The sequence below is a fragment of the Falco rusticolus genome, chromosome 4, assembly GCF_015220075.1.
Source record: "Falco rusticolus isolate bFalRus1 chromosome 4, bFalRus1.pri, whole genome shotgun sequence".
Taxonomy (NCBI): domain Eukaryota; kingdom Metazoa; phylum Chordata; class Aves; order Falconiformes; family Falconidae; genus Falco; species Falco rusticolus.
The window spans coordinates 13,690,386-13,714,007 of record NC_051190.1 but is presented as its reverse complement, the minus strand read 5'-3'; the positions used below and the strand labels follow the sequence as shown (position 1 = coordinate 13,714,007).

Here is a 23,622-nt window from a genome sequence, read left to right as displayed (position 1 = left end):
AGCTCAATCCTCTGATACATTACATTATTTTCCCAGGGCACTTCACTGCATTTTCACTAACAAGCAGTTTATCCAGAATGTTGTGAGGCTGGAAGTGTGCGTTTGTTCCTTGGTAAGACTTATCACAGTGCTGTGGGCCATATTTCATGTGAAGACCTGCTGGAGGATAGCTTTTCCAGCCTTGAATCAGGGTGTAGTTTTGCTTTTTGTTCCTTGCTGGCTTGGTGCATCCTGCGGGCTGGACGTGTCGAAAAATAGCCCTGAATTCACTGAAGAGGTTGTTTCTTTGACTCAGTTGTCCAGTAAAACCGGTTATCCAGTCTCTCCCTGTAGCATCATACATACTCTAAGACTTGTGGACAGATGTTCTCCTCTGGATCTGACTGTGCCAGTGAAACAAGTTACTGCTCCCAGCAGTGGTTAACAGTCCCTGTGCTCTGCCGAAGAGCTGCTCACAAGACTATTTTGTGACCCATTTATGGCAAAATGAGCTGAGTTAGGAGAGATTTGTTACTTGCAGTGCTTTTAGGCTGACCGGGTTAATTCTGAGTGGTGCAGCTCCAGGGAGTGCTTACACAAGAAACTCCTGGAAGGAGTGATACTGTCTAGCTGAAGGCGGTTAAGGAGGAGACACGAACCTGCTCTGTCAGCAGAACACATTTGTCTGCTCCTCAAGTGTAGTGTATGATATGAAACTGCTCTACTAAACTAGTTTCTCGTTGCTGTCTCTGATATTGCTCTTTGCAGTTTGAATACCAGCAGGCCCAGCTGGAAGCTGAAATTGAAAATCTCTCATGGAAGGTGGAGCGAGCAGACAGCTATGACAGAGGGGTGAGTGTTCTGCTTGCTTAAGCCTGCTGGCCACATTTTGTTCATTGGGCTTAACACTTCTGCGGGAGCGCTAAGGCAGTCAGGTGAGGGCTCTGAGAAACTAGATCCAGAAACTCACCTTTAGCCAGCAGATGTTGTAGAAGAGGAGTGCTTGCTGCATGTAGCACTCTGGTGAGGAGCAGATTCCTTTAAGTGTGTAGCTTTTTAGACAAGAACAGGAGCCAGATAACTGCAGAGGGAGCCCGCGTCAAAAGGAAAAGGATCTGCAGTCTTGTGATCCAGAGTGCATGTGAAGTGTGAAGGTTGGTGCTTCTCAGGCTGGAGCTTGGGCTCTTCTAAAGAAAAGGAGCTCTTTTCTGGGGAGTTCATGCTAACAGTTTCTACTTACTTTCTGTTTTACCAGGACTTAGAGAATCAGATGCACATAGCAGAGCAGAGACGGAGGACCCTGCTGAAAGACTTCCACGATACATAAGACAGGAGGAAGTGACAAAGTGCAGGGGTGAGAGCAGCGAGTGAAGTGATGGCAGCTTCACTGGGATAAGCAGGCACTGCCTCTGGGAGAACACGGCCAAGGACAAAGCCACCCCTCCCCTTGCAAGTCAGACACATGCAAACACCACATCTTAGTCCAGTTTGTTCTCTTATCTTTCTGTTTCTGTTTCTGCCATGCTAGAGGCCAGAGTTCAGATTGGCATATTTCCTGGGACATTTCCCTCCTGCCCTTGATGGTTTCAGAAGGGGAGGGAGTTTTTCTCTGAATGGCTGTTAATAGTATTAGATCATTACAATTTATGTATTTTCAACGGTTGTACAATTATACAGACAAACCTTAGAATAACACACAACCCTTTTTAAAAATAAATTGGCAGTGGAGTGTTTTTCCTTAATCTGCTTGTAAATTAAATGGGCTTTTCCCCCTCTCCCTTCCTCTGTCCCAGAAATCCTCCTAGGCACTGAAGGAGGTTACAAAATATCTCAGCTAGATTTCCCAGTGCTCCTTTAACCAGGGCATTGTAGCATTGGCATTGCACGAGGAGTGTGGCTGGTGTTAAGAGTGGCTGCTGCTGTGTCTGACCCGACAGTACCAGCAGTGGCCGTGATCTAGTATGATTACATGTGACATCTCTTTTCTTGTAAATCAGCTGTGCAAAATCCTGCAAAACAAAAGCAAACGGAGGCATTGTAGGGCAGAGACCAGGTTAACGCTGGGGGATATGCCTTGAGTCAGGTCAGATAATGCATTTGATGAATTTTAGGTCTTCCACGTAGATTTTTGCTTTACTTGTTTTTGTGGGGAGGATGTTGTATTGCCAAAGTGAGTGATGAGGGAATAGTAGCATACAGTTGTTAATCAAGGCTTGGGGCTTTTGCAGAGTGAAACAATCCATGCTATAACAGTGCCATGCAGCCTGGTAAAGATTATTTGTGCCTGCTGGGTAACATGGCTGAGAAAATTTGATCCCATTTATCAAGGTGAGACTAAACACTGCTACATTATGAAGAGGAAAGATTGTGTACAACACACTCCCTGGCACGTGTTGGCAATGTGGACGGGCACTTGAATACAGGTGTGCTGCTTGTGCAGAGCCTGCGCCAAGCCAGTCAGAAAATTACCTAGCAAAATTAATTTATTTGTATATTAGTATTGATACTGGTGGGGACTTATCAGAAAATTGATTGTTAGGAGCATGTGGAGCTTTTTTATTAACATTCTTTTTTCTAATGTAAAATATACACTAAAATAAAAATATGAAAACCTAGTTCATTTTAGTAGGGGTTAACATGAAAAAAGGTTACTTAAACGCTGATGCTTGCCTGTTTGCTGCAGGAAGCAGGCCACATGTTAAGATTTCACAGGCATGTATGTCACCTGCACCAGGAACGTGTTGTTTGCAGCCAGTAAGGTGGAGCTGGAGTCTGATCTGAGGAAATCTTCAGCTCTGCGGGAAACTTACAGGATTCTCTTCCATGCTGTATGTGGAAGCATTGCCTTTGATGCATCCCTGTATTACTTTTACACAGTGTCACTTGATAAAGTTTAAACTGGAGGGAGGAAAAGTGCTAAATTCCTGCATGTCAGAATAACTGCTGTCAGAGCTGTTTCCATGTACCTGAGACATGTGACCCAGGTATTTGCAGCATGTATAATTGTGCAGATGGATTTTTACAAAAGAGATGCATCAGTTTAAAAGAGGAATAGCTGTCATAGGAGCTAATCCTGTGGCCCTGCTTGCTGTACATAGCAGAAAATTTCGAACTGAGAGGCCTTTTCCTTTTTCCCTCCCTTCGCAGTGTGGGGTGTATCCTCAGGGAACGGGCGAATGTCCTGCCAAGGAGCTGCTGGCAGTGGAGCAGGTGTTAAGGCAGAAGCGGCTGAGGGTAGAGCAGGATTGCAGAGAGGTGGCTGGAGCCAGGGAGCAGGGCAAGGGCAGGGAGGGAGTCTGTGGTTACTGGGAGCAGTGCTTCTTGCTGTGCAAGAGATCTCCTCCACCCATGGCTCCTTGTGTTCCTGCTCTGTCCTGTTCTGGCTCCCCTCCAGGCTGAAGCTGTAGCAGTGGATATGTCCTTGCTCCAGCTGCTGTGTCTTGACTTCATTCCCTCCTCTGCTCCCAGCAGCAGCCTCTTTGTGTGTGCTCCCCATGATATATTCTAGAGGTCGGTCTCTTCCTTCCTCTCCCCTTCCCAAATGATTGTCAAAGTCTGGGCACGTTGGACCCAGGGGAAGGGATAGCATGGGGGAAGGCTTACTGAGACCCAGCAGTTTGCAGTGCATAGAACCAGTGTTTAAACTGTTCTTTAAACATGTTATGTGCAAAGTACTAATTAGCATAAAAGCTGGTGTTCTTGTTGTCTAAAGGTAACCATCGTAACACCTAATCTCTTTGCAGAACAGGTATGTGGAGTTTCCTAATCCCAAAGAACTCTCACCGCTGTTACATATTTGTCCAGCTTTGAGAATGGGGTTTTGTGTCTCTCCCTCCCCGCCTCCTTCCCTCCCTCCTCCCGTGCCCCTGCAAAATGCTTTGCTGTGAATACTTGTTTGTAGACAAGCTAGACCATACAGCTGTGGCCAAACTTCCTGAACAAATTTCAAATTTTCTGAAACTAGAGCTTTGTCAGCAGTTCCCTTTATTAAAAAAAAAAAAAAAAAAACAAAACCAAACCACAAACAACAAAACACCCTTTCTGAAGGTGGTGAAAGCGCAGATCCTATTTCTATGCCTGCTGAGAAAACAACAGAGCTGGCTTGATTTGCAGCCCAGGCAGGGTGACTTCTGTGTTGGTGTCATACAGGAGGTTGTAGACTCCAAGGCAAAACCTGCAGAGCCGAGGGGCTTTGGCTTTTTGTGTAAAGTGACTGACTCGAGGGGCAGGTGGCAGGGAGGAGAATGGAGCTCTCAACACCAAAAGCCAAGGCCGTTTTTTTCCCCTCTAATAGGTACACGGCCCTGTTCCAGTCAGCGAGGTTACACGAATGTAGGTGACTAGAAAGTGGCTCAGGAGCCATTAATTCTGAGGTACAGAGCTTCCCTGCGGTGCGTTACTGCTGCAGATGTGGAACGGTTGCTCTCCTGTTTTTTTTTTCTTTTTGCTCTTGTTTCCAGTTCCTGCGCCAGCCTGCCACCTCTCTCTCCATCCCTGCATCCGATACTCTTTTGTTTCGGCTTCGCTTGTGTTAATGCGTTGGCTGCCTCATCTCTAACAGTCCTCAGGCTTCCCAGACTGTAGCAAAAAGTTTTCTACCGGTAACACAAACTGCATGACAGCTGCTCTGGGTGCCGGCAGTGGCCGTGCGGGGACAGGGGCAGCAGGAGGTTTCTGTACTATAGTCTTGCACTCTTAAATTTTAGACTTTTTAAGCAGGTGAAAAAAAATAGAACTTTATTTTTAAACGAGGCACGTGTTCTGGGAATTCCTTTCCTCCTCCCGCTCCGGTGCCAGGCAGTGCTGGGGACTGCGGCCTGCCCCCGGCCACAGAGCTCCTGCCGCCCTGGCTCTTCATCGCAGGCGCTGGAGATGGGCAGGGGCGGCGGAACCCGCCCGGGAGACGGTTGCCAGAGGTGTGCCCTGGGTTTATTTGAAATAAATTGTGACTTTCTAACTTCGGAGGTGTCCTGGCTCTTCTTGAGGGGGGGGCGGGAGAGGCGGCGCCCGCGGCTTCCCGCCAGCCCCGCCCCCGCGGCGCGATGACGCAGCACGCTGGGCGGTTGCCGGGGTGACGCGCGAGGCCTGGCGGGCCGGGGGCGCGATGGCGGCGGCGGCGGCGGCGGCGCGGGCGGAGGGTTCCCCGCTGCCCGGCCCGCCGGGGGGCCGCCCGCGGCCCGTCTGCTCGCGGCCCTACTTCCTCGTCCTCATGGTCTTCGCCCACCTCTACGTCCTCAACGTGCTGGGGCTGCTGCTCTTCGTGCACCTCAGCGCTGGCGAGACCGGCGGGCCGCCCGCCGCCCCCCCGGCGCCGCCGCCACCGCCGCCCGCCCGCGCCCTCCCGCGACTCGAGGGCATCAAGGCAAGGCCGCGCCGGGGGGCTGGGGCCGGGGCTGCGGCCGCGCCGCCGCTCACCGCTGCTCTCCCCGCAGGTGGGCCACACGCAGCGGGTGGAGCTGGTGCCCGGCAGGGCCCACGCCGTGCGCACCCTCAGCCTCAAGCCGCTCCTCTTCGGTGAGTACCGGCCTCCCCCCGCCGCCGTCGGGGCAGCGGCACGGGCCGGCCCTCAGGCGCGCCGGTACGGGCGGGCGGCCCGCGGCTGGCTCGGGGGCCACCCGGGAACCGGCGGGCAGGGCCGGGGGCCCCGCTGTCCGCGCTGCCCTCCCGGCTGAGGGGTCCCGGGCCCCGCCGCGGCCTTACACCCACTCGGGGGGAAACGGCTCCTCGCGTGTTTGCTTCGCTCCCCGCGCCGCTGTTCCGCGGGCCCGCGTTAAAAAGCGTGCGATGTTGCTTAGGGCGTTTTGATACCGTATTCCCAGAGGTTGCTTCTTCTGCTTGGCCCACTTTGCAGAATTTGGAAGATTAACCTTTCCGGGTTTTTCAGATTCTCTTTAAAATGCCCTGAATAGACAGCGGATCACTGAAGAGGACCTCGAAGAAGCTGCTGGGTATTAGGAAGGGACAAGAGACCCCCAAACTTTTGGTAATAAATGATGATGAAGCAATTTAGTGTCGGTGCCTCAGTGCTGAGGAAGCGAGTAACAGGAGAAGTGATAGATCTAATGTCTTCCACCATTTTGTGTCCTGTTCTAGATTTATCTTTATTTCTGGTTGCCCTAATACACAGCCATGCAACATCTGTCTTTCAAGTATTTTAAAACCTTCTTTACTTTTCTGTGTTTTTTGCTGTGACTGGTAAAGTCTCATTGATCAAGCTTGAGCTCTGTGTTCTGGAAATCCACTGAGAATATACAAGTTCATTTTTTGGGACAGATGATTACGAAAGTCCTACTATTGCAAAGTTAGAGAAAACCTGTTGTCTCTCAGAAGATAGCATTGAGAGTCTTTTAGATGCTTTCTCAATAATATAAAAGGAGAGGTTTTTTCCCATTCCAAATAGATTATGTGCACTGAAAACCTGGTCATAAATCAGATAGGTTTCTTATTAAACTCCTTTAATGCAGTAAGTATCTGGAAGAAATATACAAAGTCCTTTTGTCATTTCTACATATGTGGTACTCCTGGTTTGCACATTTCTAAGTGGATTTCTGTCTGGCATTAAGTAAACAGACACACCAACCTGGAACTGATACCTGATAGTGATCACAAAACTGATGTCGTTACCAGGACCACAGTCTGGAGCAATCACTCTGGTTTTTTACTCAGGAAAAATCACTCGGGAAAGCTCTTGTTTCCACCTTCTGTTCCCTACCGGTACTACTTAAGTGAAGGAGTTGATCCTGGCCTGCAAGGAAGGTGCCGAAGTTGGTAAAAGGCAGGTTGGTCCTGGCGGCAGTAATCCCACAGCTTTTAACTTGTCACTCCAGCACCTCCATCAGTTCCGAGGGAAGCTTTGCTCCCTGAGGATGGTATTACAGACAGCGACAGACATTCAACATGTGAGATGCCACACGAGTCTGTTCTCCTTTGTCCTTCGATAAGGAGTCCCTTATTTAGAAACCTCAAGTCGCAAGACAGCTCTTATCTCCCAGATGAACCTGCCAGGAGCCAGCTCTGACTTTAAAAAGACTTCCAGAGGCTTCGCTATCTGTGCAAACAGTACCAACCTAAATCAACTGATTTAAAAAAACTAATTTATTGTGCCTCTGTTGTTTAAATTAGTGGAAGCATGTATATAACTTGGGTGTGTAAGACAAACCCAGAAGTCGCTAGCAGAAAGGACTCTTGACTTTCTGGGGCTTTAACAGTGTGTTGTGGCATGTGAGAGACAGTTCAAGGAAATAAGTGGTTGGTCTGTGATCTTTGCTTTCAGCAGAGCAAGTTGTAGTGGGACTACAGCAGGGGGTGGCTCGCTAATGGTTGAATGTAAGCTCTCTGCTTTGGAGCATGGCACTGAGCACTGTAGGGGAGCTTGTGGTTTGTTTTTCAAATGAGGGTAAGTCATCTGCATAGAACCCAACCCAAGCGTATTTCGTGGAGCTTTGAAAAAGTCCCTGCCCTATTTTTTTCCCCCTCTGGCTAAGAGATACTGTTTCTAAAGCTTGTAAGTCAGACCATCTGTGCATTTTTTAGTTAGGAAACACTAGTAATCAAATAATCCTATTAATGGAAAACAAGTACCAGACAAAGCCTTTTCAACCTTCAGAGCTTTTATGTGTTCTGATGTGTTTTCCAAATGCAGTCTGTTCAGAAGATACTGCTATTGCAGGGACCACCTGACAGCAGATTCTGTGAATTGGGTGGCCGTTTGCAAGACAAGACATTGTGGAGGAATAAAAATAGGAAATCTCACTCTGTTTTTCTTTTGAGCCTCATGGAATAAAAGTAATCACTGCACAAATGTCAGGGCACAACTAAATTACAGTGTGAGTGCCTGAACGTTCATCTTGGCCCACACTAAATCGGTAGAGGAAATCCCATCACGGGTTGTTGGTGTGCATTATGAGCACAAGGAGGCAATGTGTCTCCATCAAACAGGGTGGCTGTCTCCACAACCAAGACTGCAGGTATTGCAAACAAGGCAGAATGCATTTCTCCCGAAAGCCATTTCCCCCCTTATTTCCTTATTTCAGTCCCAAGTTTAATCCAGTGTAGAATACTTTCCACAGATAGTGCTTTGTTAGGCAGTAGAAATCTGACTTGTTTTCTCATTTGGTGATTTGCTGTTTTCTGCTCTGTGTTCTGGAGTGTAGAACTATAGCTGTATTTACTCCTTCAGGGAATTACAATCCCTACTTACTTGGGTGAGTGAGCTGCAGAGAAGTTGCTGAGAATGCGTTTTGCCATCTTTTCTGTCTTTCTTGCGTGCAGGTGGAAGGCCAGACAGCTGTGTAACACTTCTCCCCTCCTCCCATATCAGAACTGCAAGTAGCTCCTATTGTGCTGTGGCTGGGGCTCACCTCCGAGTCCCAAGCGAAGCTGCTGTCGTGCACCAAAGTAGAGGTTTAGACAGCTGATGTTACGTTCCCACTCTGCTCTTTCTCAGGGCTCTTGATATCTTTGGTAGTTCCCCAGTTACCAGAATCTTCTGATCCAAACTGAATTTCTGATTTTTAAAAATGGTTTTCCCTGTTATGCAGAAACCCTCAGCTATCTTTGCTCTGTACCTCTCCTGCTCAAAAACGGCTGTTTCCTTTTACCTGTGCAGGTGCTCATCAGGTCTCAGTGCAGCAAGCTGAAGGCACAGCCTAAATGACCGCTCAAGAACAGAGTTTAGCATTCAGCTTTTAAGGGGCTGGGCATTGCCAGGGTGGGCTTCTCTCCCTCTTAATTTACCTCAGACTGTTCAAGGGTGAAATATTTGCTTCATTACACACAAAGCATCACTTAGCAGTCAGGGCGACTTGCGTGTAATCTCTCTGGACAGAAAGCAAGCAGGCACTTGAACAGCATCAGTGTCTCAGGGTCAAATAATGAAGCTGAACTGTCTATCAGCGTTGATGATGATGAGAGCTAGAAGGAGCTGTTACTAAAGGTCTCTTCTAGTTTGTGCTTGGCTGCAGAGTTCAGTTCAGTTTTGTTGTGATGTTGGATCCTACAGAAAGCCATCTATCACTCTGGATCTGCAGAGCCTTGGGAGAAGAATACATGAAATCTGCATCCTTTACTGAACTCTGTCTCAGTAAAACGGAGATCTGCAGTGAGGCCCTAGCTGTGGGCTATGACTGCTTTGAATCACCTAAACATATTGACTGTACATCTCCAAAACACCAACTGCCAGGGAAAGGAGTTTTCTAGCCATAGGAAAGGGAGCAGTTTCTTATTGTTGGAACTGAGATTTTTCAGACCTTCCGGCCAGCCTGTTCAGGGCAGCGGTGATGTTTCCACCTCCGCACTGCCTGGTGCAGGTTCCTGTTCTTCTTCTGCCAGGCATAGGCCTTGTTCACTACCACTTTGTCGCTCTGTACTTCGCCGCTCACAACAAAGACACCTGCATGGGTGCCTCTCATGATGTTGTGGACACAGGTAGCATCTATGTCCAGCCACTGCTGGAGCCTGGTGGGGATTTCAGTTCTGAGGAGTGGGCCATGCTTCAGGACCTCCACCCTGGAGGGGTCCAGGTCGAAGTCCGAGATGGTGGTGGTCATGTTCTTCCTCAGGATTCGGATTTTCACTGCTACAGGGGTTGGAAAAAGCTGTTAGTTCTGTTCACTTTTCATAGCTCTTACCTACTTAAACACACAGCCAACGCAAGGCTTTATTGCTATAGTTTCTGTAATGTGGCAATGTATCCATCCAAGCTCTTGTAATTGCAGTGAATTTGTAAAAGCTCTCATTTGAGATTAGTTTCCAGTACTGAACACTATTCTTCTTACTCCACTTTCTTTATGGGAGTGGCAAAGGTGTATCAGCACTGCTGCACGGGCAGAAACCCTGTAGGAAGCATAGACACAAGCAAGTGGGTGCATCAAGGTCCTGGTCTCATGCACATTACTTGGCTTTTGTCTGAGCTGAGATTTCAGGAGGTGGCATGACTGCCAGCTGCCCAGGATTTTTAACCTTTTTTTTTCCCCCATGAAGTTTGTGTGAATGAATTCAGGACAGTATCTTGAAAACTTCCTGCCAGCTGATTGAGCAAAGCCAGGGCTGCTACCTGCGTGAGCCAGAACAATGGTATTGAAGTTTGAAATAGCTAACGTGGGGGTTGCTAAAGGTTTTTATGGGCATTGATTGAAATGTCGGCCTCCAAGGGAGAACCAGAGTAGTGCTTGTACGTAGCAGCCACAGACCTAAACCAAACCAGAGTCCACAGAAATAAAGCAAGTCTTCACCTTCAGTGCTGCCTGGAGCTGGGTCCTCCTGCTACCCAACAGGTAAGTTGGGACATGAAAATTCCTGGGGCCTGCTGTAAAAGCTGCGGTTCCTCAAAGTCAGTTTGCTATGGCAAAGCCATTTTCTGTCTGTGCCACTACCTGGCTGCTTTGAAGGAATGGCAGCAATTGAGAGGAAGAGTGGGGATAACTCACCAAAATCATTGGCACAGAGGTTTTCCAGGATCTCCCTGGCAGTGCTGGCCTCCTCAAGTTCACAGTCCTTGCAGCTGGCTCGGGGCACTGCTGCAACAGAAATTTGGTTATAATACCCTTGTCAAGCTTCACTGGAAAGGGCGTAATGAAAATTTGAGATCTGTGAGTGGTGGCTTGCTTCTTCCTGAGCTACCCAGTCCCTGGAGAGCTATCTCAAACTACCAGGGTGGGATATGTCAAGCTCTCCTTTCTGTGGCTGGGGCAGACACCGTTTGTCATGCTTTGTTTAGGCTTGTGTGTGTTGCTGCATGTTAAAGCAGCAGTGAAAATGCTTAATGAAGATCTCCTATTTTGGATGAAACAGTAAAGCCATTGGTATGGCCAGACTCCATCCAGTGATGGTGAAATGAGGCATCTGTTCTCCCTTTAACTGCTCTCGAATCTCCCCTAGTGTTCATCAGTATCTGTGTGTTTAATTTAGTTTTTCAGTCATAAAGATTTTTTTTCTCGTGTAACTCATGCCTGCGGAGGCTCATGTCCCTTTGTGGTATTTCCCAATGTTTAAAGAGAAGGCTTGCAAAACATTTCTTTTTGCATGTTTTTAAACCCTGGACACAGCTGAAAGATCAGGGCTGCAGCTCCTTAGCTCTGCTGGAAGCACATCTGGCAGCCTGGAGCCTGCAGACCATGAGCTCTCACGCTGTGCCTGGGCATTAGGCTTTTACAGCGATTCCTTGCCCCTGCCCCAAACCCTGCGTGGTCTGATGGCTCCCAGGGAGCTCATGAATACAGTAGAGAGGGGAACAAGCTGCAGTCAATGTTACGCTAATTTCCTAGACACAGTGGAGTTTCCTGGTTCACAGTGGAGAGAACAGAACCAGAATTCATAATATTTTTCTTCTAAACATGGCTTAAAACCAGAAAAACTAGGAATAGAAACAAGGCATAGGCACATCCTTTTAAGCTTTCAGTGTTACATATGGAAAACATACGAGAGAAAAAAAAATCCTTACTTCTCCTGCTCGAGGAATTTTCATCTGTGGAGACTGCTGCGATGCAGAGTTCGTGATCTGCAGGAAACTTGTTGCAGTTCAGGATTTCAGGCCAGGGGTAGCCGTAACAAGCCATGACGGGTGCGCAGCTTCTCTTGACGGCCTCGCACAGGCTGCGGCAGGGGTAGATGAGCCTGGGGAGGGGATGGGGATTACAGCACCTCTGGACCCTGGCAGCAGGCTGAGGGTCGAGCCCTGGCACTGCACTGCTGCCGTGCGGGGCTGTGCTGTGCACTGTAGCGCTAGCAGAGATATTTTGGGATCTTTGATATCTTTTGCACATTCGTGTCCAGAAAACAACAAATTCCTGAGGACAGGAGGGATGAGGCTGTTCGATACAGGCAGCTGCCAACAGTCCCCCCCCACTGCCCCAGGATCTTCGCTAGTTGTGCAAAGGCTGCTCACCTTTACAAGTGCCTAATTAGATACTCAGTTTCCTTAGCAGCTCTGTACTGTGCTGGCTGCATCTCAAACCAGATTTCAAATTCGGATTTCTCTCTGCTGCTGGCACTGTCAGGCTGAGAACCCCCCTAAGAGTTCAGGGCAGGAGCTAGGGCTGGGGGGCTGCAGGGGAGGTGGGAGGTGGGTGTTGGCAGCTGCTGCGGTGCGCAAGGGGGTCGGCTAGAGGAGATGGCAGCAGTGCCTAGGGTGGGAGAGCATGAAAATCCAGAGGAGGGAGCGTAATGTTTCCGCTGCTGTGAGATGAAATGCTCACGTTTCACTTTCAGAGGGATGGTCCCTGCTGGGTAATCCGATTGCCCCTTGCTGAGAGGGGCAGCGCAGCTTCTTGGGGACTGTGCTGATGACACTGCACGCTTGAGAAGCAAATGCAGTTGCACTCTTGGGGAGCGTTACTTGCTACAGCTGAAATAACTTGTAAAAACATCTTACCTGTCCAAGCAGATTGGTGCAAAGAGGGAGCAGAGGAAAATCCTAGCATCTGGGTGGCACTCCCTGGCCAGCAAGGGCAGCCAGCTGGAAGACTGCTGGATCGCTTCTGGCATGGTCTCGTGCTCCAGCAGGTTGGGAATCCTCATCTCAGAGTAGCCGATATCGTAGCACAAGGCCATGTGGTGTGGAATGGGCATGCAGCTGGAGGATCTCCTCAGGTAGCTCGCCCAGGCTCCTGGAGAGCCCCAGAGCAGCAGGCACGCCAGGAGCCCCAGCAGCCATGGGCCACCCGACCTCGAGGGGTGCCTGCGCTGGGCCGTGACCATGCTCGAGCGAGCCGAGAGCAGGCAAACAGGCGGCGCACCCCAGACTGAGCTGCTCCAGACTGTGGGACGCCTTTTATAGCATACAAGCCACCTCTCTGTCAGTCCATCCTCATTAAGTGTGGCCCTTTCAGAGCCCTCATGGGGAAGACAATGCGCCAATTTTCATTTGCCAGCGGCCCTGATTGTTTGGATTTTAGCAGGGGTTTGGCTTAGATCAGCAGGTGTGGAAATGAGGGCAGTTGGGGAGGGATGAATGACTTGGCCCATGTGTCTTGAGGCTCTTTCAGCCAAGATTGAATCTCTGTTTGACACCAGTGCTCCAACCCATCCCCTTTCTCTTGCTCCAGGATTAGTCATTATTTCATAAACCCCAATGTTTTCCTCTCTTTTGTTTTTTGTAAAAGCAATCAAGTGTTGCTCAAAGTCAATTAGGAGGCATTTGTTTAGCTGGATCTATTGTTGAGCAGGCAGGGAGATAGGATGGTCTCACAGCCACAAGTTAACTGTTTCAGAGAGCTGAGGGTAGAGAGGAACTAATTTGCAGCTGTGGAGTCAGGTTGTTTGCAGATGGGATTGGCAGCAGTGAACTGGAAACCCCCTCACCTTGCAACCTGCATGACAGAGCATGCTTTCCAGTAAACAAAATTTTTGCTTCATTCCAAATTCCCGTTACTACCACTGAAGAGCAGAACTGTCCTTCCTCCAGTACGTAATTAAGATTCCAGAGGCGGTCATTATTGTAGCCCAGTTTGGGGAACTGGAAATACTGGGGGTGTTGCTTGCCAGGGCACACAGTTCATTTGGACCTGGTGCCATGCCATGAGGTTCAAACCAGTCAGTGGAAGCTCTGGCTCCAAAGCATCCTCTGGCACAAGGACCCCACGCTGCCTGTGGCGGAAATTGTTTCCTCGGAGGGCGTTACGGATACAACCGGCTGCATTGTGTTTCTGGGGCTTCCCAGGAACATTTCATTTTCTACAGGGCTAGTTCTGGTCTGTACTTAGCAAGAAGCCAACTGGTTATTGACAGTTTGAGCTGATAGGGTTGATTTCAGGTCATGGAAGTAATTAACTTTTTTTTCTGCCCCCCCCCCCCCCCCCCCCCTTTGGGGATTGCTGCTGTATTTGAGGTATAATGTGTCCTTGGCACATACTTGCAGGAGCCATGCAATTTGGAGAGCAGGACCTTGGGCCTAAACCTGTCCTGCTTCGGTGGCTTTTCTTTCGCTCTTCAAAAGTCTCAGCAGCTGGTAACAAGATCGCTGTAGCAGTGACAGCCATCAGCCAGAAGGATCTTCCCAGCCTGCTGGGCCATGGTACTGTTGAACAGGACCTCGCCAGCACTTTGCAAATGCATGCCCAGTGCGCTGTGCAGCTAGAAATCCCTTAGCCTCATAGTCATCGGTGGATTTCTCTGCATTTAAATTTGCCTGGGATCCTGGTATTGCCTGATTGCTGCTGGTGTTGCGGTGCAAAGGAAAGCTGGCAATACCGGGATGCTACTTGGGTATGGATGTGGCGTCTGCCATGTGCAGTGTCTTCCCCTTTAATACTGCATTTGAAGACCGTTTTTAGTGGGGGAATGAGTGGGAATAAGTTTGGAAGCTTTCTGCTTGGTGTTTGAGTTTCATGGTAGAGTATTGTGCCAGGTTCCCCTGAAAAGTTGGTTTTGTGCAAAGTGCTGTCCTCTCCACGTGAGAGCAAGAAGCCTGAAACCCTAGCCATCATCACTGCCCACCGTAAAGATTTTTGGCCTCCCTTCCTGTAGAGCAGCAGTTCCCAGACTGTGATCCACATGTCACCTTTGAAGTGATAATATGTGGTGATATGCATGTGTTTGTTCACTCCTTTGTCCATTGTGGTATCTGTGAGAGAGTTTAAGGGCTTGACCCCTGGATCCAAACATTTAGGAACTGCTGCTGTAAAAATACCTGCCTCCAGCAGCTCAGGTGTGTGGTATATGCTCTTTGAGAGCTCTTCTGGTAGAAGGGTGGATGTGTTTGAATGTCCCAGACTTAGGCAGTTCCTCAATTTCCCCCTCGCCTATTGTGGTTTTTTTTCCTTGAGTGGCCTGCCATTGGTATAGGGTCCCACTGTAACAGTTCCTCAGTCTCTGTTGCTGCTGACACTTTTGCTGCAGAAATTCCCAACTTCCTGACAGAGGAGGAGTGCAAGCTCATCGTCCATCTGGCACAACTGAAGGGGCTGCAGAAGAGTCAGATCCTACCAACGGATGACTATGAGGAAGCCATGGAAATGATAGAAATCAGCCAGATGGACATTTTCAATCTGCTGGACCACAATCAGGATGGGCAGCTGCAGCTCAAAGAGGTAGAGTGCAGGGCAGACTGGAGGAGGTTTGCTGGGGGACCTTCTGGCAGATCCCCTCTTCAGATGGTTTCTTGATTACTCTTGTTCTTGGTTAAGGCCAGACCCCGTATATACTGATAAGTATTTGCTTAATTTCATGTCTCAAGACAGGCTTTGAGCATGGAAGTTTGTGGGGAAATGTGCAGCACTTGTCATGCTGTTGCCTTGGCAGATGTGTGTTTTGAATGTGCTGGGTAAAATGTTCCCTGTGCTGTGGGTTTCCTCTTACCCGGAGTCCCAGGGAAGTGTGTTTATAGCGTAGGCACTGCGTTGTGGGGAGCTGGCCGACTGTGCAAAAGTCACAGCAAAAAAAAAAAAAAAAAAAAAAAAGCACAGCCACCCCTATTAATGAGCCCAGAGGGGGACAGTGAGCACCTTGTCCCCAGCTCTTCAGCACCCTTGTCCTGTGTGGTAGGGTGCATCAGGGCAGGTGCTGGCAGTTCAAGGATGTCCCTCCCCAGGCTCCTGTTTCAGGTGGGGCTTGGGGTGTGAACTGTCCTGTGGACAGCAAGAGCTGTGGAGTGTGGGGAGCTGCACCAGTGACGACCCAGAGCAAGGCTCCTTTCTCTGGAGGTCAGAGCCTGCTGAGAGCTCTCCAGGTTTCTGCATCTCTCTGTCCATGTGGAAAGGAAGCATTTTGTTCCAGGCTTTTATTTTGGAAAAGCATTCACTTTTATAGTCAATAGCTTTCCTTTCCCTTCAAGAGAAAAAGCTGTGCCCCCTCCACCTCAGGACTGGTTAACCGAGTCCCAGCAGTCATTTGCCATGACCTAAACTGGAAATAACAGCGCTCGTCAGCCACACACTGTGTGTGGCTGCCAGATGATCCTGACTGTAATCTTCTTTCTGCAGAGATGCGCTGACGCCTGGCTGGCTGATGTGCTGCAGAGGAGAGCCTGCCAGGCCTCAAGCAGGGAATCTGTAGGGTTTCAATAGTACAAGAAACCAGTGCCTGGTGTTGATCCATTTATGAATTTCAGGTGTTGACCCACACCCGGCTTGGGAACGGCAGGTGGATGACCCCTGAAAACATCCGGGAGATGTATGCTGCAGTCAAGGCTGATCCTGATGGAAACGGTAAGAGCAGCTCCATGGGAATCCCTTTGCCCTCAGCATGCTGGATGCCTCGCACAACCATGTGGGGCAGAGCAAGAGCTGTGTCCCTGCCCAGGCACGTTTCTCTAGATGTGTTCTTCAAAGGACAATAACACTGCTTTAGAGACCTTCGCAGAAAAGTAAATTCAGGGTAAACCTCTCATTGCAGCAATCCTGCCCCTTCATCACGACTCTAGCAGCAGACTAGTTCCGCTGCCTGGGCTTGGATCTTGCAGAAGCAGGTCAAGAACACAGCTCTGCACCTGTTCACGCCCCTCTGCAACAGGACTGTCAGGGTGCACTTCTGCTCCCATGGTCTGAGAGACCGCTCTGGCTCTGACTACATACCTTGTTACCTGGGCTGCAAGTGTTAAGGTGTGCCTTCCACTTCCCCACTGTTTTCAGGAAAGCTTCTGCAGAAAGCTGGGAGCCCTGCATCACTGGCAGGGGAAGGCAGAATAAATGAAGGTGGGAGTGGTCTTGTTGGTCAGCCTTTATTGCTGACCCCCCTCTCTGCTGCTGCAAACTCTGTATTCCATGAAGCCACTCCTGCCCTTCCTGCTCCCGGTCTCCCAAGGGCTCCCACTGGTCTGGACATGCGTTTTAACCTCTGCTGCTCTAATTAGAGTGGCCTCAATTAGGCAACTCTCTGTTTCCTAATCAAATTAAGTGAACGCACAGGCTCTGTGTGCTCTCTTCCAGTGACCTGGCGTTGAGAGCTGCCCAGGAGGAGCTGCTTTGGAGTTGAAGCAGTACCCTTGTGAATGGCTAAATATCCGGAGGGCATCTCGTGCCCTCCTCCTCCAGGCTGGTGGCATTCTTGGCAGGGGTAGGAGCGTATGACTGAGTCCTCAGTGGCTTTTCCACCGTTCTGGACATTAACAAATCAAAGGTCCTGTTAAAGTGCTCTTGGCAGGACCTTGCTTCCAGAGTGCTGCTTCCCTCTGTTGTTAGATTGGTATGTGACACCAGGAGACCAGGTCACAACCTGGATGTGGCACTGCTCATCAAAGACCACATGGAGTAAAGGGAAGTGGGGACAGGGAGACACTAGAAATAATAACAGTGGATAATTTGGTCATGCCCACTGGCACCTGAGGAGCTGTCCCAGGCTGACCCTGGTGGCTGCTCCTTCCTCCTGCTGGAGGGTGCTGTGTGCCCAGCGAGCAGAGCTGGCCCCGCAGCCACACTGGGTTTGCAGCCTGAGGAGCTCTGCTTGCTGCCCACGATGCGTGCTGGCTGATGGGCAGCCCAGTGCAGCACGCTGCACGCTCTGGCCTCGGGGACCTGATCCCCAGCGTGAGGCTTCCCTTCGTCAGTGGTGTGGTTTAACCCCAGCCAGCAGCTAAGCACCACACAGCCGCTCGCTCACTTCCCCCGCTCCCCTGGTGGGATGGGGAGGAGAATCAGGAAAAAGGTAAAACTCGTGGGTTGAGATAATAATTTAATAATTGAAATAAAATTAAATATAATAACAATAACAATGACAAGATGAGGGAGGGAAAGGGTGAATAAATTCAAAAAGGATGGAAAAAGACCCAGCAAGTGATGCACTGTACAGTTGCTCACTTACCTGTTGACTGATGCCCTGCCAGTCCCTGAGCAGCGATCGCCTGCCCAGCCAACCCCCCTGCCAACTGATACGCTCAGCATGTCATTCTGTGGTATGGAATATCCCTTTGGCTAGTTCAGGTCAGCTGTCCTGGCTGTGTCCCCTCCCAATTGCTTGTGTCCCTCCAGCTTTCTTACTGGAAGGGCCTGAGAAACAGAAGTCCTTGACTTAGTACAAACGTGACTTAGCAACAACTAAAAGCATCAGTGTGTTACCAACATTATTCTCATACTAAACCCAAAACACAGCACTGTACTGGCTACTGAGAAGAAAATTAACTCTGATCCTGGGTGAAACCAGGACATTCGGAAAGGGGAAGCAACAAATGTGAGGATTTTTCTGAAGCTAGCAAAGGCAGAAGTCCATCCCTTGCCGAGGCCAGTTGAGTGCAAACAAGAAATACCTGTTTTAGTAGAAACCACTTTTTACCCTCTCACTTTTCTGTTACTTCTACTTACGAAACGTCGCAAGACTGTGAAGATTGTGCTCTGTTGTATTCCTTGCTTGTGTTTTGCAATTACACAAATGCAAAAGAATGTACTGCTTGTTTTGGGTTTGGCTTTTTTTAATTAGTTTGCAAAGCCTTGTAGAAAATGTGGTCTGAGGTGTCCCACTCTGTTCTTAAACACATTATTTAAATATCTAAGTAACAAGCCCAAGGGCATCAGGTGGCACTGGTTTTTTTTGGCTGTGGCAGTGCACATGTTAGAACTGTAGGAGCTATTTCTCTTGATGGATTGGTTTGTGTGTTTTAGGAGCTTTTTAGAGTTCAAAATGGTATTCTGCCTGTCCCAGTTCTGACCCTGCACGGCAGCTAATAGCTCGCTTCTGCAGGCTGTTGTACGGCCCCCGCTCTGCGAAAGGTGAGGGTATTGCTGGGGCCCGCAATGCTGCACGTAGGGGGTTCAGCCCATGATGGGCACGGTGGTGGACCCTGAAGGGGGTTGGTTTGAGGAAGGTGATCTGTGCATTGCCCTCAGCTGGTGGTTCCTCTGAGTACAGGACACCAAGAGCTATTACCTGTGCCAAGCTCAGCCAGCTTTTCCTCTCTTCCCATAGGCGTGCTGAGTTTGGAGGAGTTCAAACAATTGAATATCCGCGATTTCCACAAGTACATGGGAAGCCAGAAAGTGAAGATGAGTGACTTGGTGCGCAACAGCCAGCACACCTGGCTGTACCAGGGCGAGGGGGCACACCAGGTCATGAGAGCCATACGGCAAAGGTAAGGGCCCGGCAGCCGAGGGGCGGTTGGGTTTGTGTAGGCATGGGGACCGCCTGTGCTGGGAGAGGCGGTGGCAAACTTGCTAATAGTCACACTTCCTAATGCTGTGAAACTCTTTGGAGTGTATAAAGAGCAATGAACACAGACAGAAAATGGGGAGAGGAGGTTTTCATTAGAACAAGAATTTGTATTGTCCTGTGGAAAAGGAAAAAGAAAAATCAGACCTTTCAGCATCTCCATTCACTTTTGGGAACAGCCCTATAAAACCAGGAAGACTTGGCATAATGTGAAAAATTCATTCTAATTAGTAAATGAGCTTACTGGGAGAAACTGTCTGTTTCCAATGCTGTCTGGGTGCCAGTAGTTACTGTCATTTGCCTTAGTTACTCATGCATTTCACTGAAATCTGTCTTAGCTGCTCAGAGCTGACTTTTTAACAAGCACGACTCCACCTCAAGTAAGCCAAGTTAGTTTAATCCTCCAAGCACACATATCAAGGCAGCTCACGGCAGACGGAGGAACCTCCTACCCTTCCCTTCATATCAGATTTGGTACTGGGAAGCGCTGAAAACCCAGCACGCAGGCCAAATCGTTTAGCCGTGGTGAGTTTCAAATAATTGGCTGGAGAGTTTCTTGTTCTTGTGGTGCTGGTCCTTGCCCAGAACATGGGTGGGGAAAATCTGTCCCGAGGCTTGAAAACAGCTGTTGGCCACTCCTTCTCTTCAGTGCATTCCAGCAGGAGAATGGGGTCGCATATTGCCTTGATTAGAGCAGGCTGCGGCTGCCACCTTCTCTGTGCCAGCTAGCCAGCGCACACAGGCATCAGCGTACTGCTTTTACACTCTTCAGTTGGCTGCTGCTATGAGGATGTGAAGACGTAGCGCTGAAGGAGGCTGTTAGTCCTCCCTGGGACCATGCGGTGCCTGGAGGGGCTTTGCCATCCTACCTGGATGCTGTGTTCCCCTTGCACCTGCCCTGAGGGCTTCACCGGTCCAGATTCTCAGAGCTCTGAGTGTTCTTTGGCAGGTCTCAAGACGTACCTGCTTACCTTGGGGATGATCTCAGATGTAGCAGCGGAAAAATCCCAGAGCAGGAGGGCTCCGGTCTCCTTGATCACTTCCAGTGCCCCTCTGCCCTGGGGGGAGGCTGCTGAAAAGGCAACAGGGAAAGGTGAGTTAGGTGACAAGAATATTCCTAGAGCTAGTCTCTCTGTCACTCTCGGCAGGGGCCCTGTGCTTTGCTCACTGCCCCTGAGGTCTGTAGGTGGTGTGCAGGAGTCCAGAGAAGCGATGAGATGGCACGTGAAGGCTCCAGGGACACACACAGAAGGGATCTTGCTGAGCAAGTAAAGTCTTGCTGAGAGCAGTCCTGCTGGAGATGCACCCTTCGGTTTTGGGGTTTTTTTATTAACCTTGACGAGGACTTTCTGAGCTGATACTGACGGTCCATCAGACCTGTAAGGACCTAGTTATCTCTTGGCATGCTTGCTGCAGCCCATCCGTCTCTCCGGTCTGTTGGGGAAGGGGGTTCTCTGGATTTATTCGCTGCTTGGGAGTAGTGGCTGACTGGGGTGACAATGCTTTCCCCTCACCTGCCCTGCTCTGCTCTTCCCCAGAGTAATGCGCCTGACTCGCTTGCCCCCCGAGATTGTGGAGCACAGTGAGCCCCTCCAGGTTGTGCGGTACGACCAAGGAGGGCACTACCATGCCCACATGGACAGCGGCCCCGTCTTTCCCGAGACTGCCTGCAGCCACACGAAGTTGGTCGCCAATGAAAGCGCTCCCTTTGAGACCTCCTGCCGGTACAGTCTGCCTTGGCACGGTCTGGAAGAGGTGTGGAGAGCTGTGTCGCCTCACCTCGCATGGGACTCAGTGCTGGGGCGGTGGGCTCACAAACCGGCTCTGGAGATGGCTGGTGTGAAGGGGGAGGTGTGTGAATCCTGCGGAACCACACGGGGAGGGCAGAGTGGTTCTGCAGAGCTGCTGGGCCATCCCCGCCAGAGGCTAGAAACACACTCTCACTGTTGTGGGTGGACGTTTTCTTTGTTGTCCTTGTCTTGTTCTTGGAGAAAAGCTGATGATGTAAATCATATTTTGTGAGGTCTTGGAGGAACCGCTGTATGTATGGTGGAGGGGCAGGGTAGGGACAGCCTCTCTGTGCCTCCCCCTGTGCGTTGTGTCCCCTGACAGCCACTCTGTCTTGCAGGTACGTGACGGTGCTGTTCTACCTGAACAATGTGACAGGGGGAGGCGAAACAGTGTTTCCTATAGCTGATAACAGGACGTACGAAGAGATGGTAAATGAATCTTGCCTACGTGTTACCCCTGGGGACTTTTGAGTCTTTATTCGATATTTATTCAATATATTATTGAAAGTCTTTATTCGCTGTGGCTGCAGAAGGGGTCTGGTGCATGAAGTCAGTGAATGTTAGCCTTCCATAGCTAGACCATGGGAAAGCTGTGCTCCGCTTATGGCCTCTTCCCTCTGAGGCGGAGGGAAGAGGTGCAGGGCTGTCCCCGCTCAGAGGCACGAGGGGTGGTCTGTTGGCCTTGCTGCCACCCCACCGTGGGTCCTGCTCACTTCTGTCTGGGCAGGTTTCCTCAGACTGAGTCTTGGCAGGTATGTTGTGCTGCTGTCAGGCGATGTGTTAAGGAATGAGTGGCTGCTCAGAAACAGGTTATGGACCTCCAGGAGACTGGAACTGGCTGCTCCGGGAGGGTTGTGAAAGCCCCGTCCTGCCCAGCGTCAGCCTCGAGCTGTCCCTGTGGGGTGTTCAGGCAAAGGGCAGGATGATGGCTGGCGGCAGAGGCAGCCCAGTGCATGTGCTTCATTCCAGCCCTGTTTGCGACACCTTCTCTGTGGTTTCTTGCCAGTCTCTGATCCAGAACGACGTTGACCTGCGAGATACTCGGAAAAACTGTGACAAGGGCAATTTGCGAGTGAAACCTCAGCAAGGCACTGCTGTCTTCTGGTACAACTACCTGTCAGACGGAGAAGGTACGGGCTTGTTTCAAGACTCAGCTCTTGGGAGGGGTAGGGACTGTGGGAGGTGATGGCTGTCGTCTTCTTGCAGCAGCTGGGAGCTCAGAAGAAAGCCAAAGGGTGGTAGCTGCCTGCTAGTGGGAACTGTAGAGTCTGTTTGTCACCAGCTGAGCAGGAGCTTCCTGACTCTGAAAGGCCTTTGTTTACAGGCAGTAGGTCAGTGGCTCCTGATGTCTTAGGGGGACGGGACTAGCTAGCAAACAAAGACCTTGGCTGTGCTATCCATCACTAGCTGCCTCCTGTCCCGCTGTGCAAGCTGAAACTCCTGCTGGAACTTGGTCTGCAATTCACAATGTTTCACTGATGTGGTGTTGCCCAAAGCAGTGGGGAGGGGAGGTAGACAAAGGGACGGCCATCAGCTCTGCACCGCAGGCAGGCATGGGCTGCCCTGCGCAAGGCTCTGCTGTGCTTGGGGCCAACTCCTGCTTTATAGCTCAGCTGCAGCCTGATGATACGCATCCTTGGGGCTGTTTTTCTCACAGTGCAGTTTTCCCTGACAGCCAGGCTGGGGAATTGACATGAATCTTCCAGGCTGCTGCTGAGTGTGACTCCAGAGTGTTTCGATGGCAGATTTTGAGTGGTGCTGGGAAGAAGGAGCATAGCATCCCTGGTCCCCAGAGAGCAGCCCATGTTTCCAACAGACCAGTATTTGGGCTGTTAGATGATAATATCAAGACCATCGCTCTCCTGTAAGAAGAGCCCCGTTGTGTTTTTATGAGCAAATTGTTCCTAAATGGAAGACGGCTGCTGCTGCAAGTCTGCCACAGAAAAAAAAGTGGGACCTCTGTAAAGAGAGGATCGTTTAGAGTTGCTGAAATGCAGTCTCTTAATGGGTCTGCGAGCCTCTTGACTTCCACAGGCCTTCTAGCAGCAGCACCGATCTCTTCCATGCCAGCCTCCCCTTTTGGGAAGAGTTGGGAAAAACAGCAATGGTGGTGCAGAGCCCGAGAGCCCCATGTGCTGAGCAGGGACGTGGGGGCAGCGAGCATTTTGCACTCGGGGGCCCTGCCCCGCTGAACTCCTGGTAGGTGCTGGGGTGGGGTGGCACTAAGGCGGGAGGTTGCCAGGAGGAGCCAACTCCCGTGAGATTTATCTGAGCTAAAATCCAAGCAGGCACCGCGGGCAGGAGAGCCGGCATTTGCTGGCTGTGCCTGCCTGTGCGGTCCCCGCAGCTCACCGCCTGCTTTGCTCCGCAGGCTGGGTGGGGGAGCTGGATGACTTCGCCCTGCACGGGGGCTGCCTGGTCACCCAGGGCACCAAGTGGATCGCCAACAACTGGATCAACGTGGACCCCAACCGCCGGCGGCAGCTACAGTTCCAGCAGGAGATGGAGCGCTACGCGGGGGGCGGGACCGGAGCCGGAGCCCCGGGCGAGTGGACAGTGGATAAGGCCTACAGCGGGGTGCACCTGGAGCTGTAGGATGGGGGGGATCGGGGGGGACGGGGGGGCGGGGCGCCCGCACGGGGCCGTTTCCCGCGCTGGGCGGGGCCGCGGGCCACGTGTGCGGCGGGGCCGCATCGCGCGCCAATAAAGCGTGTCGAGTCGGGAGCCGCGTCCGCGTGCTCGGGGGGCGGGGCGGCAGGGTGCGGCCAATGGGCAGCAGGCG

General features: G+C 50.7%; 3 protein-coding genes across 7 annotated transcripts in view; 2 read left to right on the top strand and 1 right to left on the bottom strand.

The window, feature by feature from the left end:
* The window catches only part of ARIH2 (ariadne RBR E3 ubiquitin protein ligase 2), a 34,769-nt gene extending 29,837 nt beyond the window's left edge, over positions 1–4,932 (top strand). For 4 of the 5 annotated variants that reach the window (XM_037387307.1, XM_037387308.1, XM_037387311.1 and 1 more), the window contains 2 exons: positions 748–831; positions 1,235–4,932. In XM_037387307.1, the coding sequence (XP_037243204.1) occupies positions 748–831; positions 1,235–1,306 (156 nt within the window). In that variant the 3' untranslated portion in view covers positions 1,307–4,932. The remainder of the gene's footprint in view (positions 1–747; positions 832–1,234) is intronic. The other variant, XM_037387310.1, reaches the window with a different exon arrangement.
* A 118-nt stretch (positions 4,933–5,050) lies between these two features.
* P4HTM (prolyl 4-hydroxylase, transmembrane) lies at positions 5,051–23,553 on the top strand. The gene is made up of 9 exons (XM_037385957.1): positions 5,051–5,341; positions 5,412–5,493; positions 14,815–15,005; positions 16,025–16,121; positions 18,811–18,973; positions 20,589–20,774; positions 21,179–21,269; positions 21,847–21,970; positions 23,212–23,553. Exons 1-9 carry the CDS (start codon positions 5,084–5,086, stop codon positions 23,433–23,435), a joined length of 1,416 nt encoding a protein of 471 aa, XP_037241854.1. The 5' UTR covers positions 5,051–5,083; the 3' UTR covers positions 23,436–23,553.
* LOC119147248 (secreted frizzled-related protein 5-like) lies at positions 6,648–14,808 on the bottom strand. The gene is made up of 4 exons (XM_037385958.1): positions 12,350–14,808; positions 11,420–11,592; positions 10,407–10,493; positions 6,648–9,556 (listed from the first exon to the last, which is right to left on the bottom strand). The coding sequence occupies exons 1-4, from the start codon at positions 12,673–12,675 to the stop codon at positions 9,222–9,224; spliced, it is 921 nt and encodes a 306-aa protein (XP_037241855.1). The 5' UTR covers positions 12,676–14,808; the 3' UTR covers positions 6,648–9,221.
* Positions 23,554–23,622: the final 69 nt, after the last annotated feature.

Bases quoted from the DNA above. Each gene is read 5' to 3' on its own strand.
- P4HTM (XM_037385957.1), top strand. From the start codon at position 5,084: ATGGCGGCGGCGGCGGCGGCGGCGCGGGCGGAGGGTTCCCCGCTGCCC. The intron at 5,342-5,411 runs GCAAGGCCGCGC...CTCTCCCCGCAG, and splicing joins CGCGACTCGAGGGCATCAAG to GTGGGCCACACGCAGCGGGT. The intron at 20,775-21,178 runs GTACAGTCTGCC...TCTGTCTTGCAG, and splicing joins CCCTTTGAGACCTCCTGCCG to GTACGTGACGGTGCTGTTCT.
- LOC119147248 (XM_037385958.1), bottom strand. From the start codon at position 12,675: ATGGTCACGGCCCAGCGCAGGCACCCCTCGAGGTCGGGTGGCCCATGG. The intron at 11,593-12,349 runs GTAAGATGTTTT...TCCCCTCCCCAG, and splicing joins GCACCAATCTGCTTGGACAG to GCTCATCTACCCCTGCCGCA. The intron at 10,494-11,419 runs GTAAGGATTTTT...CTGTTGCAGCAG, and splicing joins AAATTCCTCGAGCAGGAGAA to TGCCCCGAGCCAGCTGCAAG.